Here is a 17,142-nt window from a genome sequence, read left to right as displayed (position 1 = left end):
CGCGTGTTCATCTCCGCGAGTCGTAAACAGCACGAGTCGTTGTTCCTGTTTCGCGATTTCAACGAATCGGACGCGAGACCACCCGCCGATCTACGTGGACAACCAGACTTACGCGTTTCTTCGCAGGCCGCTCGCTGTCGATCGAGATTCACGATTTCTCGATCGACGTTCCAACCACCCGTTGAGTCCCAGGGGACTCGTCCCAGGATTTATCGCGATCCATTCGTTGCACTTGCATCGATTACAACGATATAACGTAGGTTTTACGCGAATCGGTCTGCGTGCGCGATTTCTTCGCGAACCCTGTCGTTTCTTTTCCTTTCTTTTTGCCGCGTCTCGTTAAACGCATTCCTTCGTATTTTTTCGCCGTCCATTATCGGTCCTCGCGTCAGAGTTACGCGCATTAGCTATCGAAAATTCAGGCGCGGATTCGATCGCGTCTCTGCAAAACGTTGTTGCTTTCTCGTCACGCGGCGGTTTACTCTAGATGAAAGGGTTGGTCGGAAGTCGCGTCGTTCGAACGTTCGCGCGCAGACTAATCGATACTTAATCGTGAGGCGCTCTCGAACTCACGTACACGTACACGTGCGTGCAGCACGTGCGAGAAACACGTGTCACGTGCTTGCGACGGCCAGTGAGCACACACGGGGAATACCTATACGTACGCGCGAGCACACGCTCGATCCGAGAGCCGGTTAATTTCTTTCTAGCTCCCCTTCTCTCTCTTTTCGCCGTCTGTTGCCTGGTACAGGCTTTCGCGAAAGAAGTCAAGAGGGACGAGAAACGAGCAACGTTTATTAACGTTTTGTTTGTACATCTCGATTAGAGCTAATCGATCCTCCGGCAAAATGAGGCATAATATAGAGCCGTGGCGGGCTCATAAATACTCATTTGTGCGGGTAGTCGTTGCTCCGTCTCTCTTCCACTTGTTCTTCTACTTTGCTTTGGCTTTCGCTGTCCAGCGACGTTTTCACCACCGCCCAAGTCGACTTCGTTACGCTTATACGGGTGGCGGATTCGGATATATGAATTTGTGTACATAATTAATGAGCGATTTTAGCTCGTAACTATATTTATCGCTGGCTCTCGCAGCAGCTGCCGGGACAGGAGGATTTAATGCGCGATATCTCGTACCTAAGTCGACGAATGACGAACGATACCTGCTTTACGGGACGATATCGAACGTACGGATTAGTTTTACAAACTGGCGTAGCGTTTGTCGGTGCCGGAGACGAAGAAAGGAAAAGAAGGAGCCGAGGTAAGCGTTGCCGAGTACCTAAATCAAAGCGAGTTTCGTTCGTCTGTTCCGACGCGTACGACGCACGCCACGATGTCACGATAATTGAGCGGTGCTGTGCAGATTTTCTATTTCGCCATGCATCGGGTATGTTGCGGCAAATCGATTGCCCGCGAATCGGACCAATTTGCGATTCGTTGCGGCTACGACGTTTGACCCTTTCCCACGCTACCACCTTCTAGATGAGCAAGAAAGTACGTTTCCAAGTTTCTACTTATCGCGGGTAATGACGTCGTGACTGCGGAAAGCTGACTAATAGGTGCAGAATGGGCGTCCCTTCAGGGGGAACGTTCTTCCCTGAAAGATTACGGAGGAATTCGATAACTCAATCTTCTCTCGGCTAGAGGTCGCAAAACAGCCGAATCATAGATTCGAAGAGAAAAAACAAAGAGACGAAAGCAAGCACCTATGACGAAGCTGTTCTCGCGCGAGATCGCTCGAACGTTGCGTGTAATGCAACCTTAAAGCTCACAATGAGTTGGCCACCTACGGGTATGCAGTCGTAAAAGATGTTTCTCATTGTCTCCAGTCCTGTGGGAACCAATTTTCGTCGAAATCCAGCGAGATAAAGGATTTCATGAATGAAGCCGATCCCCACGGATCCTTTCTATTTTTCTCTCGGTTTCTCTCTGTTATTCCCCTGGATCTTCTCCTTGTATCGCCTATTTTCTCTTTCACCAGCGTTGCGGCTTCCTCGGAACATCTAACGATCGTTTCTAAAGGTGGAGCTTTCTCTCCCCGTCTCTTCTTTTCCCCGCCCTCTATCCTCTCTCTCTCTCTCTTTCTCTCTCTCGCTCGCTTCTTCGCTTGCCCGATCACTCTTTTTTTTCCATTCGCTGAACCAGCATTATCTTATAATCGACCGAATGATTCTTCTGTCCGCTAGAATGGCACGACCTGCTGAGCGCACGTTTCACTTTTAATGTCTGTGCCCGTGAGAATGAATCCGACCAATTTGACGACTACTTATTCTCGAACGTGGTCTCTCGTCAACGAACGGGAGACCCTCCTTTCTTCCGCGTGCGGATTCTGCGACGACGATGCCTCGACGTTGGACGCGTGGTCCAGAAGCAATTCCAGAAGCGAGTGCGCGTTAGAAATTTGGCGAGGAAGGCTAGTGACGACACAGGGAGACAGGGGCGCACGATCGCCGTATTCCGGCGCTCCGTACCGAACAATTCATTTTTGTATTCGGTTCACCTGATCGCGACGTGTGCGGTCCGTGACGTCATAATTCGGGGCCCCTTCGAGGCGTTCCGCCCCCTTAATGCGGGTTCCGACACCTCTCGACTCCGTGATCCAGCACGCACTTTCCCCTCCGGCCCCCGTCCATCACCCTGCATCCCTTTCCATCCCGATCCACGCCGCTTTTTCTCTCCTTCTTCCCTTTCTCTCCCTTTCGGCCGTTTCTTTCTGTGTTTCAGCAGCGTCGAAGGAAAAGAGGAAGAAGCGAGGAAGGCCGGGAAGGCGGACGACGGTGAAAGAGAGGCGAATCGCGTCTCCTCCCTCCCACCGGCTGGTACTGCCGCAGTCTCGTACCCCTTTTCCCTCCTTGCATCTCGCAGTGACCGAAGATGCCTGGACGGTATATACACCTCGAAGGCGGCCAAGGGGGATATAATGGCTCGGCCGGACTTCACACGATGCCGACCGGTACGTCGGCCCCGAGGATGATACGGACCACGGTCAGAGGGAGAGACGAGGACGAAACAACCGCCGGACCTCCGGGGGAGGACTTTGAATCGCGGAAGGAGCTGCTGCCTCTTTCATCCTTGTCCTTCCCCTCGATTCGCTGGAGCTTGGCGACGAATATCGTTCTGCCTCGCAGACCACTCACTCGACTTGGAAGGAATCGAGAGAACGCGAGCACACGGTTGCTCCCGCGAATTAGGAGGGCGCGTCGAGAGCGACGTGTGCGTGTCCCGCGACGGAACGCAAGGCAACCCGAAAATAGATGGAAAGATGGAACGAGGAAAGAAAAGAGAGAAGCGAGAGTGGCTGGAGAAGCTCGAGGAGAGGAAGGAAGATTAGGGTATTCGAAGGCGTCGGAGAGAAGTCGACGGTGGGGCCTCTCGTGCAGAACAGTCGGAGGGTGGGCACCGTTAGCCGGTTTTGTACGAGGAGCCCTCGCCGCTGTCAGCCCGCGGGGGCCTTATTTCAAGACCGTACCGAATCAGGCACGACAATCGCTCTAATATCCACACGAATGCCATGCCTGAGGCCCCCGTGGTCCAACAGGTCCCCTCTACTTCCCTCCTCTGCTCTCCCTTTATACCCTCTATCAACAGCCAAGCCATCTTTACCCACGAGTAAGAGATCTCCCTTGTCTTCCTCCTTTTCTTCTGCCTCCTCTTCCTTCACCTCCTCCTCCTTTCCTTCTTTCTTCTTCTCGCGTTCTTTTTTCATTAACCACACGGTGTCGCCGTACTCGCCCCGGCATTTAATCGTTGCATCTTTCGCGTTTCTCGCAACGCGCCTTGTTCAGCGCAAGCAGGCGCGCGCGAACGCCTCTCGTTGCGTCACGATTTAGTCTCCGTTTCGAAGACGAGTCTATTAACGCTTAATGTATTCCAGAGGGTACGTACACACAGGCGCATTCCTCACGGATCGGATTCCAACTTCCGAGATCGAAGCTGGAAAGCTCTTTTATCCGTTCCGATGAAAGGGACTCGTGCATCGTGGCGCGGCTGATAAACGGATTAAGAACTTTAGATCTAATTGGCCCTCGGGCCGATTGTAAAGGAAACCCTCGCCAGTCTTATTGCCAGCCATCAGATTAGGATTCGTTCGTATATACCCTTCGAAGCTTATCTCTGTTTTAACGTTGCTTCCAAACCTGTCGTGAAACCTGCTTCTATTTACTCGCGTATCCCTTGGGTTTCAATCGTTTTACGGTCCTCTAATCGCCACTTCCGCATACTTGGTCGGCGTTTGGACCCGACGATGGATCGTTATCATTTACGTTATCGCCGTCGTTTCCTTTCCACCGAAAACTCGAAACGTTCGATTTTTCATCGACCGCCTGAGTGTTTCTTTTTTACCTCTCTCTCTCTCTTTGCCTTCCTCCTTTCGATCCTCTGGTTCGTCTCGACGAAAGTATTCGGTCGGTACGAGGAGCAGCTTGGAGAGAAATCCGCGGATAAGGCAAGGATATTCAGGCAGGACTGGTTGGGTGGAAGAAAGAAACGAGGATGGTGGCGCGGTACCACGGTATAATAACAGAGCACCCCAGCTCCGACTAGCTGATGACTTCATTGAACTGGTCTCGCTTGGCCCTCGGGCCCAGGACCTCCCTGAAACTGCCTGAAATTATAACGCCGGCCTGCGGCCAGGTCCGCTTTTGATGCGCTCGAGACACGTTTCGAACATTTAGTGGATCTCGAGGCTGCTGCTCTCAGAAGGACGCGATACTCCGTTTCTAGTTCTCTGGTTCTCCAGTTCCGTTCCTTTCTCTTTCCTCGTTTATTTTTCTTGTGGATGCGTGCTTCCGCGTGCTGTTCATCGCCGGCCGAGACTCGTTCTTAACGCAATAAATCGGACAGGCATTCGAGAGATACAACGCAACGGATCGCAGGGAACACGAGCGTTTCATAAGGAACGTTCGTTGTTAGGCCGTGGCCTATAAACTCGCGATTTACAAGCACGATCGCTTCCCTCTTTCGTCGATGTCTCGTGTCGAACCGACGACCTTCGCGTGGGTTCTCCACGCCGATTCCACGAAATACAATCGCCCCCTGGCCTTTGCTCGGCGCAACACGTTCAGTTCGCCTATCCGTCCGCGTGCCCCGCATCGGGACAACGTATCGCGCGGCCGTCAGATCCTTTCGATCCTAGAGTTAACATCGCTCGCGAGCTCGTGGACGATCCGCCGTGCGAAAAATTGCGCGCGGATAGACGTCGTGATCGCGATCGATCGTGTACTATCGCGGACGTTGGTTGCGGGAACGAGAGGAAAGCTCGAGCAGATCGGAATCGAGGTACCGACGACGATACCGGGAAAAGAGAAACGAGCAGAGGTAAACCAGGGGACAAGTGGAGAACACGGGGCTCGCGGAGTCGTTTAACCTGCGCGGGTCAGCTGGATCGAGTTCCCTTCTCCGTCGCCGAATCCGGCCGTTCTCGATCGGAACGTATCGATTCCTCTATGGCTGCGGTCCGCGTGCACGACAGAGATCCTATGGGAAATAGAAAGTGGCCACGCGGCGTTCGCGGTTGCCCGTGCGTACGTTTAGCCTACGTGAAATTTACGAGCGGACTGCCTCGTAATTACCATTGTGGAAACTCGGGGGAACCAGGGGGTTGGAGGTGGGGAAAGGGGCGATGGGAGAGATGGCAGAGGGAGAGGAAAAGAAAGGATTAAGGAGAGAAGATCGAGGGGTGAGGAAGAACAGGGGGACGCGAAGGTATACGCGGCCGCGAAGAGAGGGACGACAAAAAGTGGGGGACTTAGAGAGACGAAAAGAGAGAGAGAGAGAGAGAGAGAGAGAGGAGGGAAGAGAGAAACTACTCGAGTATCTCGAGGCCAGTTCTATACGCGGGTCTGTAAGTGCCGTGTAATTGCTACGGCGCGTTTGCTCGGGCATCTGTTTACCCACTTCGATCGCAAAACGCCGAGCTGTAAACGCCCATTCGAGATCGTTCGAATCGGTTTCCATCTCGGCAACGGTGCGCTTATTACCTGTACGAACTGGCTGCCGATCGATATCTGTTTCGTATTAACGACGCAGCCCCGACGTGTTCTTTCGAAACCGTTCGACACGGTGGCCTTCGGTAATTAGGAATGAAACGCGAATCGAATAATTATTAGTTTCGATATCTCCTACCTCGAAGCTGTATAGGCGCGCGCGGACAGTTGCCCCGGACCTTTCGATAATGCTCCGATATCGGGAATTACGAGCTTCGAGCCCCGATACCGTTTGTCACGTACCCTCGCCATAATTATCGGCGTCTAATCGTTCCGACTGGGAATCGATTCGCGTAAAGCCGGTGGAATCTCACGTCCCGTATCCTTCCGCGGGATTTTCCCGTTGATTTATTCGAACCGCGGCTCGACGCGTCGCACGAAATCAACGAAAGGAGAACGGTTCGTCCCGGCGCCGATCGGCCAACACGAAATTCTTCGAGGATACGTCGGAACGTGGATGACAGGGAGAGGCGCAATAAATTGGCGAAACGTCAGGAGGCAGAAAAACAGCCGGATCCAGCTCGTCTCGGTGTTTCTTTGTCGTGGGACCGATGCCGTGTCATCGGTCCAACCGCGGCTTTCGGGTCCACTACTCGGTCACGAGGTCCCGCTTGACCGTCTGCGACGCGGCCTTGCGAGGTTTGCGACAAAAACTGTTTGCGGGTCCTCCCGTGCTCTTCCTTCCTTCTCTCCTTCTTCCCTTCATCTCGTCTTCTCTTCTTCTTCTTCTTCTCCTTCTTCTTCTCCTTCTTCTTCTCCTTCTTCTTGCGATTCGTTAGAATCGATTTCAAACTCGAGGATACTCGCTGGATTTCGAGACGTAGGAATGTCTTCCTTTCTTTTTTTTTTTTATTTTCTTTTTTTCTATTTGCACGCAATCGCGAGGCTTATACTCTCGATCGTCGACACGAACGTATCGAGGATGGACGAGAAAAGAATCGAACGCATCGAGAGAGCAGCGTGTACGGCTCTATCAAAGCGAGTTCGTCACGCGCGTAGGTTACCGCGGCGGTCCTTTTTTCTCTCGATTCGTTCTCGTCATAATAGAAGAATCTGTTCGTGGCTGCGCGCTATGGCCCGCCTCTATCGTTTCGAGCGGCACCGGTGGCCGCCACCGGCACGCTGCTGCCCATCCAGGTTCGAGCAGGTTCTCAGGAATTCACGACTCATGCGACGACCGGGTGTCCAAGTGAAACGTATAATGGCATTTAACGAAGAGGAATCGTGGTAGCAGGGGCAGTGAGCTTGCTCCAAATTGTTAGGTCAGGCTAATGTCGAAACGACGTCCGAGGACGGGACTCGGTATTGTTCCGACACCCTTCTCCGTGCTGATGGCTCGTGGGAACACGCCTGTTTTTTTCCTTCTCCATTATCCCGTGGAACACCCTCGCCCGATATTTTTCTCCTTTTTCGAAAATACTCTTCCTTCTCTTTTTCCGTCTTTTTTTTTTTTTTTTGTTTCGTTGGTCCCGCTCGGACGTTATCGTCGAAGAACAATTTACAAGGAACGCGCGAGGACCCTCTCCGCGAGGTAATCGCTAGCAAGATCGATTACGATAAAGTCGGTCGAATCGACGTCTTCTTACGACGACGCGTCGGCGCAAATTAACGTTTAAACGCAGGCGCGGGTCAGAGGATGGAAAAGGGAGGCGAAAAAGTCGAAAAAGGAGAAAAAGGCGAAAAAGGAAAGGACGGACGACGATGAACGAAGACGAAGGTGGGCTAAGAGAAGCTCCACTCGTCTCTGAAAACTGGTCTGGTAGAGACGCGGTCTTAGGAGCAAAGAAGAGTCGGAGGAGCGGCATTCCCCGGTAATTAGTCTCACCCATAAATTACTAGCTATTCCGTGTCTGTGTTGGTCACAACTCGGTAATGTTCTCCTCTTCCCTCCTCTTCTCCGGCCTTTCCATTTCTACCGTCTCTCTTTCCCACCCGTCTTTATTCCTGTCCTTTATATTCTTCCTTCAACCCGATATTATTTGATACCTCGTCTGCGAGATAAACGACCGACGATCGTTGATTTATCCAGGAACTTGGCGAAAATTTCATCACGATTCTGTGCCTACAACGGCGACGACAGGAACGTGACAGCGTAGAGTTAAGCAATAGTCGATAGAGAGACGGATCTAGGTGCCAGGAGGTCTCGCAGACGGTCTATGGGAATGAAACGGACTCATCTTTGCCGTAGGTCGAACGCGAGCCTGATCCGAGAGGATCTCTCTGGCCGCCGAAGGGGCACAGGACCCCGCTGCTAAATGAGCTGTAATACGGACCCCCGCTGACCCCGCGCTCGCTCTTTCTCTTTCTCCTGCTCTACCTCGCCAGTTCCTACTCTTCCGTCGTAATCTCTTCCTTTCCTCTTCTATCGAATCGTTCGTTCTTTCACTCGTACCGCTCCGTCTGCCTGCTCTCCCCCCGATGCCGTTCAAAACTACTCGTTCCTCGGGTAGAATTCGGTGGTCATGATACAACAACGCCAAACGATTCCTCTTACCGGCACACTTACCACGATGTTTTTACTTTCTCTACTCCTTTTACCGTTTTTCTGCCTTTCGTTTTTCTATTGTCGCTGTTATCGCCCGTTCTTCCTCGTTGGCCCGTCGTTCGACGCGCTCGTTTTCTCGTTAAAATCGGGGATGACGAACGTCTCTACGGTTTCCATAATTACAGTTACCTATGCGCGTGCGACACTTGGGTTTATGTCATGGAGAACGGCTTTCCTTCGACCGAGTACGAAACGGTTCTCATTGCTTCTGCGAACTAACGGAGAATGGTCGTGACATCGAGACCGATCGCTCGCGCATTCGCTCGGTCAACGAAGTAGTTGACCCGTCGCTGGAGATACGCAGAGAGCGATCCATCAATTGGGTCAACCGTTCTCCGCGCTCCGCTACTAGTGGATGGAGAAAGGAAAGAGAGCAAGGGGAGGAACGAAAGTACGGCTAGTATCTAAGATACAGGAGTTCTATCGATGCCACGCGAAAGCGACAGTTTCAACGTTACTCGAAGTTTTTCCAATTAAATATTCGCTCAAGCTACTCGGGGAAATATGAAGTTTTCCGTCGGTAGAATGTCCCCGTGTAACAGATCTCTGGCGCGGGCCAGCGGTTTGAGACTAGTCGACGATTGCTACTCTTGACGTAACTCCTGAAAAATCTGCACGCGATTCAAAGACGCCGAAACAGAATCGGGATCGATAAATGTCCGAAACGAGACGATAAAACGAGTCGCACGGCGACAGCTTAAGCCTTCGATAGCTCTGTTCGATGCGTCTTCGTTGTGTACCACCGAGACATGACCGACGAGAGAGGAGAGACCAGCGTGCAACAAGAGGAAAGAAGATAGCCACTGGCAGAGCTCTAAAGGAAAGAAAAGGACGTGGCGCTGAAAGTGGAAGTATACGATTAAGCGGAGACCGACCGAGAACAAGCTGGTGCCGGGCTGTTTCGAACGATCCGTTGATCGGATTTTTTCCCAAACTTGGAGAAACGAAAACCGCGAAAATTCTATTGTAATCGATGTCCACCTTTGAGTAAACCAACTAATCCAACGATATTCCTTTGTGTCTCTGTCTTTGTTGTAGATCAGTCCGCGAAGGAGGAGACAGCTGAACGATGAGAATGGATTTCGGGAGGATTTGCTCGGCCGTGCGGATCGTGCTGCTCGTTACGAGGATCGTGCAACGAGGAGGAAGCTTTACGTAGAAAGCTGGAACGCGAGCATGGGGTAAGCTCGGAGTCTTTGTTCTTGATTATATCTTCGCGAAATCGTATCGGGAACGTTCGAAATGGAAGGGTCAAAAGGCAGCGTTGTGCTTGGAAGTTGGTCCTCCCTCCGTGGATGCCGAAGCGGCAGGTTGCGAAGCACAGAGGAGCCGAGAGGTTCGTAGGAGAGTTAAAAGAGGAAAAGAGGGGCTCGGTTGCGTCTCGTTGCCGCCGAGCGGCGCTCACCTGCCTAGTCCGCAACAGTCTCGTACGGTTCGCTCCGACCAGGAGCTTCGTCTCCGATCACGGACGAACGATTCTCTTCTCCTCTCCCCTACCATCGACCACTTTCCACCTCCGCACGATCGTGCTGCACCACGTGAGCTTTTCGACCTTCTTCCTACCCTCCGGTACCCTCTTCCCCGACTCCCTCGCTTCCCCCTCCGCTTTTCCCACTGTCCTCCGATCTAATCTTTTCCTATCGAGCATACGCGGTACTCGCATTGTTTCGAAAATACAAAATTCGCTGGGTTTTCTCGTTTGCGCGATCTCTCTCAGAGGGATGTCCCCTCGGTGGCGCATTCGCGATCACGAAACTATCGACGAGGATACCGCGGCGATGGTGACGTCGACGTTGGTGGTGTAGTGAAGGTGGTAATGGTGGTGTCTCGAGGCAAGCTGAAAGAGAAAACGGTGGTGGAGGAGAAAAGGAAGCGGTAGAAGAAGCAAAACTAAAAGAAGAAGAAGACGAAGAGAAAGAAGCAGATGAAGGTGAATGGTGGGGCTGTCTTCTCTACTCCTTAGTACAATTCTGGTGGGGGTAAGGCAACACTCAAAGTTCGTGGTGACGTAGTTCTGGCAGGAACGCGACGCGTTTTTGTCCCCGCCGGAAGGAAATAGCACCTTCCTAGATTCTGATCGCGTCTCGTCTTTGGTGTTTTCGTCGAGTCGAAGAAAGAGGGAAAAGAGGTTCGAAGAGGAGCGGATCTTGAGCAAAGGGAAGCGAACGAGAGGAAAAGGATCGGAAAAGATAGGAGAAGGAGGAGGAGGAGGAGGAGGAGGAGTAGGAGTAGCGGCGGGATCGAGAGGAAGTAAACGAAAGAAAAGCAAGAAACAGAGTGACGGGAAGGGGTGGGGGATATCTAGTTCAACAGACCGGAAGCGAAGGATTTGCTCTTCCGGGAATTTCTCCATCGTGATAAGGACCATTTGCGATTCCAAAAGATTACGTTCGGCGAGTCAAAGCAAACGGGAAAATTTGATTGTTTTTTCATGGTTTCCCAGTGGCCCGGAAAGATATCATGAGGATTTCGCGTGGTCAATATTTGTATCCGTTCGAGTGTTTCAAAGAGGCTCTTTCGCTTTGATCGTTATACTCGAAGCTGGAGAAGAAAGAAGCGGACGAACGGACGGAGGAGGAAGAGGAAGAAGAGGGCTGTAACGACGCCGAAGAAGAAGAAGAAGAAGAAAACGATCGTGCTTCGGTGAAGTGTTGGCAGAAGCGAAGACCAGATACGAGAAAGTAGTCGAGAGTGGACGGTCGAGGAGATCGGGTGCTCGATAAAGAATTTCTCCTTCGAGATCGAGGAAAAGGATCGTCGAGTATTTTTCAAAGGAGCACGCGTGACCCGACCTGTTACGAGCTACCGATACGTCACGCGTAAAGTCGATCAATTTTTCGCCGGTTTCGTAGGTCAGGAACCTGGTGGCGCTACGCCGTGCCAGACACGATCGATTTCCATACCGGCGCGATTTCGATTTTCCTTCGTCTTTCTCGAGTCGAGAACGTCGTCCGTCTTCCGGTATCCAGCAGACTACGGGCGGCAGACGAGGGAAGAAATCGGCAATTGTCGAAGTTACACCGAGGGGCGGAGGGGATGGAGATGCGCCTCGTTCTCGTGGCGATCTGCCTCCTTCTCGTTACCCCCATCGCCGGCTCTTTCTGGTACGTACTCGTTTCATTAACCGATTCTTCCTCCGTTTTTCCTCTTAACGCAGAAACCTAACGATTAACGGAAACACGCTATCCTTCGTATATTGTAAGTGTCATTTTTCGTCTCGAGCGGACTCATGGTCGTGCGTCTTCAGCAATTATACCCTAGCGAGGGGCAACGGAGAAAAAGAGAGAGGGAGAGAGAGAGAGAGAGAGAGAGAGAGAGAGATGGCCGTCATTGTAATCAAAAGCGTTGCACTTTTATGTCGGTAATTATGTGAAAAATAGTTGTTCTTCAAGAGCGGTTAACGTCAGTACTTTCCAAACGTGACGAACTAACGAGTGCTCCAGTTCCGAAGTACGTCATCTGGGTTATCAATTACGCGGCACGTTACGCGCTCGCGGAATGATTAATGATGCCATAAATCTACCTTTGGTAGTTACTTGCGCTCTGGTAAGTAAGACCTGTCCCGAGATTTACGGTTTCATTTCGATTCGCTTAAATTGCTCGTTACCGTTACCGGGAAATCTCGACTTCCTCGAGGCACGACTCGCGGACTGACAGTCGTGCGCAGATTTGTCCGTCTCGTAACTCGAAATCCACTGGAGACGCACTGCGCGTCCTCGTAGGCCGAGCGGGAAGGGATCGTCGTGAAACGTCGCGAATTCGCAACTGGCGCGTGACGCGATCTCCGTAACCACGTTACGTACGTACTTGCGAGGTATCGCGAACAACAGTAAATTATTCGGTAGCTCGAGTGCACGATGTTTACTCGAGTTTATTATGTAAATGTTTGTACGATGATAGACCGTTATCGCCGCTGCACCATCGCGAGGTACCAGCATCCAGAGACAAGTCGTCTAGCGAACCGTTCCTCGCGTCTTCGCCTAAGCTCGCGTTACGTACGACGCGACGCGTGACTCGGACCTCCCGGGTTTCTCGACTTTCCGGGTCGCGACATCGTCTCTCCACCGGCTGAGAACTTTCTCGAATTTATCCTTTTCACCGAGCGGCAATTCTTCGATAAGCGGTTCGACGGATTAGGCTTGTTCGCGTTAAAATTCGAAAGCGTAGTTTCCCGTGAAGGTGGCGAAAGGTGGTGGTCTCTCCTAAGGTCGAGTAAATATTTGTCAACGATTTAAAGGGGATTTCTGCGCGCAGTCTCGACACTGTACCGTCGCACCTTGCTCTCTTACCTGTCCGCGACGTCTACACGACGGAGTGTTTGATAAATACATTAGAAGGTTCATGGTTTGTTTCGACGACAGGTATTTAACAGGTATTTAAGTAGGTCCGAGGAATGTCTTTGCGGAGTCAGAGGTTTCCAACGTTCTCTTTTTTCCTGGTCGCGTCGCCGCGCCGTTGGCATTTCGCGTTGCACGAGTCAAGCTCGCGAGGAAGTTTGTCGATCTACGCGTTTCGTTCTGCCGTTCCTGCGAATCGAGGCCCGATTACTCGATCGGAACCGGATTCTCGTTCCCGATCGAGATTCCCCGATTTTGTCGCGAGGAATACTATCCTCGGTTCGTTCCCCTGGTCTCTGCCGTGGTTCTCCAGCACTCTCCCTCTCTGTTTCTCGGTGCGTTTCACGGTAGCGCGGAGACACGCGGCGGAGCTGGACCCGGACCCGCAGGATCCAACCGTGGTGGACAAAGACGACCGAGTAGAAGAGTAAAGAGGTAAAGAAACGAGCGAGGATGGACAATGGTCTCGCTCGAAGCGTCACCCGTAAATCTCGGTGAGCGCGTATAATTTGTAAGTCGGCAGCAGCCCCGTTTCGCCTGCTCCCCTCTCGCCTCCTTCTTTGCCGCGTCCTGCGCGCGATCCCTCTTCGTCTCTGGCCAGACCGCGCGACCCGTCTCGAAGTAGAAAAATCGAGAGCATCCGAGAAGAAGAACCGTGCGTGCCGTAGATTCGGACGCATTCTTCCGCGTCCCGTTCTCGTCCGCGCTCGTGCTCGCGCTCCGTTCTCGTTCGGGAGCGTTCTCGAAACGAATTGCCGGTATCGCGCTCAGCGTTCAGCACTGTTGCGTTTAATTGGTCCACGTACCGTTAACCCGGTTCGCTCGTTAATTTTCTAGCCGGCGCGGCGTGATACACGCGGTGATCGCTAATTGATCGTCGCAACCTAAAGCAAACGGAACGATTCGGTGCCGGTGCGTAATCGGCTTTAATTGTTTCTCCGGGACTCGTGCGTCTCGCGACTCTACTTTCTTTGCTCGACGTGGAAGTTGCGTTGCAGAGCGGACGAGTACAGACGGAGAAGTCGTTGGTGGAAATTGGTGATCGACGCCGGTATCGTAACGAGCACTTGCCGATAATACGATAGCGTTCGGTCGGGTCGCAAAGTTGGCCAATGAGCCGCGGTGGGCAGTCCGCAGCTACCTTCTCGCTGGTTGGACAACCCGATACTCCCACCCGATGCACTCTATCTTACCTGGCCTCTCTCTTTCTTCCCCGCGCTGGTATAATCATAATCATAAGAGCACGCGGATCGTGTGACGCGAGGTCACCCGTTCCGCTTTTATCGGTCTATGGGCAAGCGATTCGCGAGAAATGTTCCCGCCTGCTCGATCTTGCACAAGCCCCGGCAACCTGCCGAATTGCGTTACCGATTCCATCGCCTCCTTCCTTTTTGCTGTGCGCTGCAACTACGCGGCTGTGCTGTAAACCGCGGTTCGGAGTGGATGTTTGCTCCCGATACCGGCCGTATTTCGGTCAGCCTTCGCTCGTAATGCTTATTTTCGTCGCGAACGCTCCTCCGAGTTTCGCCGAGGATTAGTACCCTCTTGCGCCGGTTTGTCTATTTGCGGCCGTAAAAGCTCAACCTTTCGTTTGAGAAGGGATGCACGCGGTGCCAACGTAAACACGGAAAATTCGTTCTCTTTTCGCCGCGGCACTTTGGTCTCTCTTCCGTTTACAATTATACGCGATATCTTCGCCGCGAGACCGCGTTTCGATAGCGTTCCAATTGAGAAGAGAGATCACTGGATACTTGGGTGCAACCGTATATCGTTTGTTCAGTTTCGATTTACGGTACGTCGGCGAAACGATAAATTTAGTTCTCAACTTCCTCGACCGCGACACCTCGATCCCCCAACATGTAGGACAGAAATAATTTTGTCCGACCCTGATTTATCTCCTAACGTACAACATTACCGAGATTCTCCGCGGGCCTGCAAAATTTGCGCGCAAAACGAATGCCGCGCTGTTTGTCCGGTCTGGTAGTAGACTGGTTCGGCTATCAATTCCAGTCTTTCTGCATAGATACGAACAAATTTTGCGTCTCGTTCTATCGCCGTTGATCGCAAACGCGTTTTCAAATTGTTACCGCACAGCTGACAATAGCCGTAATTACGGAATCCAACGTTTGGTCGATGCGCAATTACGCCACTGTCCGACGGTTTACGACGTCGATTCTCGTAAACCCGCCGAGGAAGCGCGAATCATTTTCTTCTGGCGGGCATCAACGGCGATCTTCGCGCGTCCTTTTCCTCCGCGGTCCTGGAATTAATTACGGTACGCGTTCATATTACAGTCGCGCGAACGTGTCTCTTCCTTTTCGCTCTCGAGAGCGCGCGGAGACGCAAAATCGCTCGAATCGTCGAAGATTTATTCGATCGTGGCGACACAAGGCATTTCGCTTAGCTCGGCTAATGGCGAACGCGCGTTCAGACGACGTAACGAGCGATTAGTTTAAAGCACTGCTCCACGGACGTTACGTCGCAGACGATAAAAGTTATAGGGACAAGCCGGTCGAGGTAATTAACGTGTAGGCACGCGTGTCCCGTACAAGCAAAAGCACGGAATCGATTTTCGTGGAATGTTAGGACGGGGGCGTAGCAGCGTTTCCCGACGCTAGACGTTCCGGCAGAAGAATTTGAAATTGTTTCGATGGCGTGTGCACGACGTAGCCGCTATGTATGGAATTTTAAGACCCCCGCGTTATCCAGGCTTACTCTAATTTTATTAGCTTCTGCCGATTCGATCGGTTTTCATTAAGCCGCGTGCTTCGAATAATTCGTTAAGCGCGAGTACGCCATTGCTCGAGTCTACGATTATAGAGACGCGGAAATAGAGGCGTTGCAATCTCCGCGGTTTCCTCTCTCCTCTTTGGCCGATCGAGAGACAGAGAGTCGCGCCACGAATTCCACGAGGTTCTTGAGAAACGATGCTCGAAACGCAACCTAGACTCGGTTGCGCGCTAACCCTTGCCACCAATTTGTTCGGGCATTCTTCGGATCAGTTAAATCGACCTCTCTACGTATGCCTATTCGTTTCCTCCGGATATTCCTTTTCTTCCGCGTTCTTTCTGCCGCGACTATACTTCTATTTTTAGTTGCCCGCGATCGATGCAACGAAAATCGACTGGAAATCGGAGCGTGGAACGATCCAGTCCGCGGCATCCACTTACGGTCTATCCGGGAGGACGGAGCGGCCGTGGTCTCTTTGCTCGGTCTTGTCCCCTTCGTATTCCGTAGTTACATCGCGTCGTGCCCCGTGCCTCCCCCAGCGTCGTCGAGCAACAAGAGGATGATTTAGATTAAGTGCGCGTATTTAGTCGACACGAGCCGTGCGTTGTGACTTTCTACTTCCGCTTGGCGTGCTTTTCATTTATTTTTCTTCTGCTTCTGCTTGCCTCGTCCCTTGGTGTATCACCGTGTCTCTGTCGTGTCCCTGAACGGACAGATTCCTCCGGTGGTTGCGCGATGGGAAAACAAACGAACGAAAAGGAAGAAGCAATGGATCTCGCGGTCGATCGGATTACCCTACTCTCGATGTCCTTGGAGGCGAGGTTCCCAACTTCCGTCGTGTTTTCTTCCTATCCTCGAGGGTCTCGTTCGGACGGTGAGAGATATTCGAAGAATTCACCGGTGGACCCAGCGACCGTTCTTCTTCTGCTGGTTCTCCTCCTCCTGCTCCGTCGTTCCGTTCCTTCTTCTTCTCGAACTCCTTTCGGCAGCCGGAGGACGGGTCCGTTCTCTTTTTCTGGTACTCTCTATCGAGAGTGGTTCTCTCCCTTTCCGACTCTCTCGATTCGGCCGCGTACAAACACCGACGAGTCGAGAGTGAGGCCAGAGCAACGTTGCTCTCTCGTCACTGTCTATCCGAGCAGACAGCGTGGAGCTGCCTTCGAGCAAAGTGAGTGCGTCTAATGAGGCAATAAATAAGTCGACCGCCCTAACCGGCCTCTCCACGCTTTTCGTTCGCGACGACGTGTCCATCCTCCGGTTCTTTTCTTGCCTCCGCGTACACGAGGACAACCCCTTCTTCGTTTTAGTCCGGATCCCTAACCCTTTCTACCTCGATTCCCTCCGTTCGCGACAGATTCTTCCTTATCTTTGCTCTCTCTCTCTCTCTCTCTCTCTCTCTCTCTCTCTCTCTCTCTCTACTCTTTTTTTCACCGTGTCACCTCGAATATCGCCCTCTCGCAACTCGTCCTCTGTTCGAGCAACCAGTCAGCAAAAATAAGTTACGCGGAAATGCCCGCCGCTCGGTTCTTGACCACGCCAATTCCTCTAA

At 52.2% G+C, this 17,142-nt stretch overlaps 1 protein-coding gene across 3 annotated transcripts in view; it reads left to right on the top strand.

Moving 5' to 3' along the window:
- LOC117211507 (protein Wnt-6-like) overlaps window positions 1-17,142 on the top strand; it is a 54,367-nt gene that overhangs the window by 24,497 nt on the left and 12,728 nt on the right. The window contains exons 1-3 of one of the 3 annotated variants that reach the window (XM_033455461.1): window positions 9,222-9,492; window positions 9,565-9,707; window positions 10,244-11,630. In XM_033455461.1, coding sequence (XP_033311352.1) covers window positions 11,563-11,630 — 68 coding nt within the window. In that variant the 5' untranslated portion in view covers window positions 9,222-9,492; window positions 9,565-9,707; window positions 10,244-11,562. Of the gene's footprint in view, window positions 1-9,221; window positions 9,493-9,564; window positions 9,708-9,743; window positions 11,631-17,142 lie in introns of those variants that run through there. The other 2 variants (XM_033455460.1, XM_033455462.1) reach the window with 2 other exon arrangements.

Source organism: Bombus bifarius, unplaced genomic scaffold (genome assembly GCF_011952205.1).
Source record: "Bombus bifarius isolate JDL3187 unplaced genomic scaffold, Bbif_JDL3187 scf7180000008239, whole genome shotgun sequence".
In the NCBI taxonomy this organism is placed as follows: domain Eukaryota; kingdom Metazoa; phylum Arthropoda; class Insecta; order Hymenoptera; family Apidae; genus Bombus; species Bombus bifarius.
Note: the sequence above shows the minus strand (reverse complement) of the source record. Positions and strands in the feature narration are given on the sequence as shown.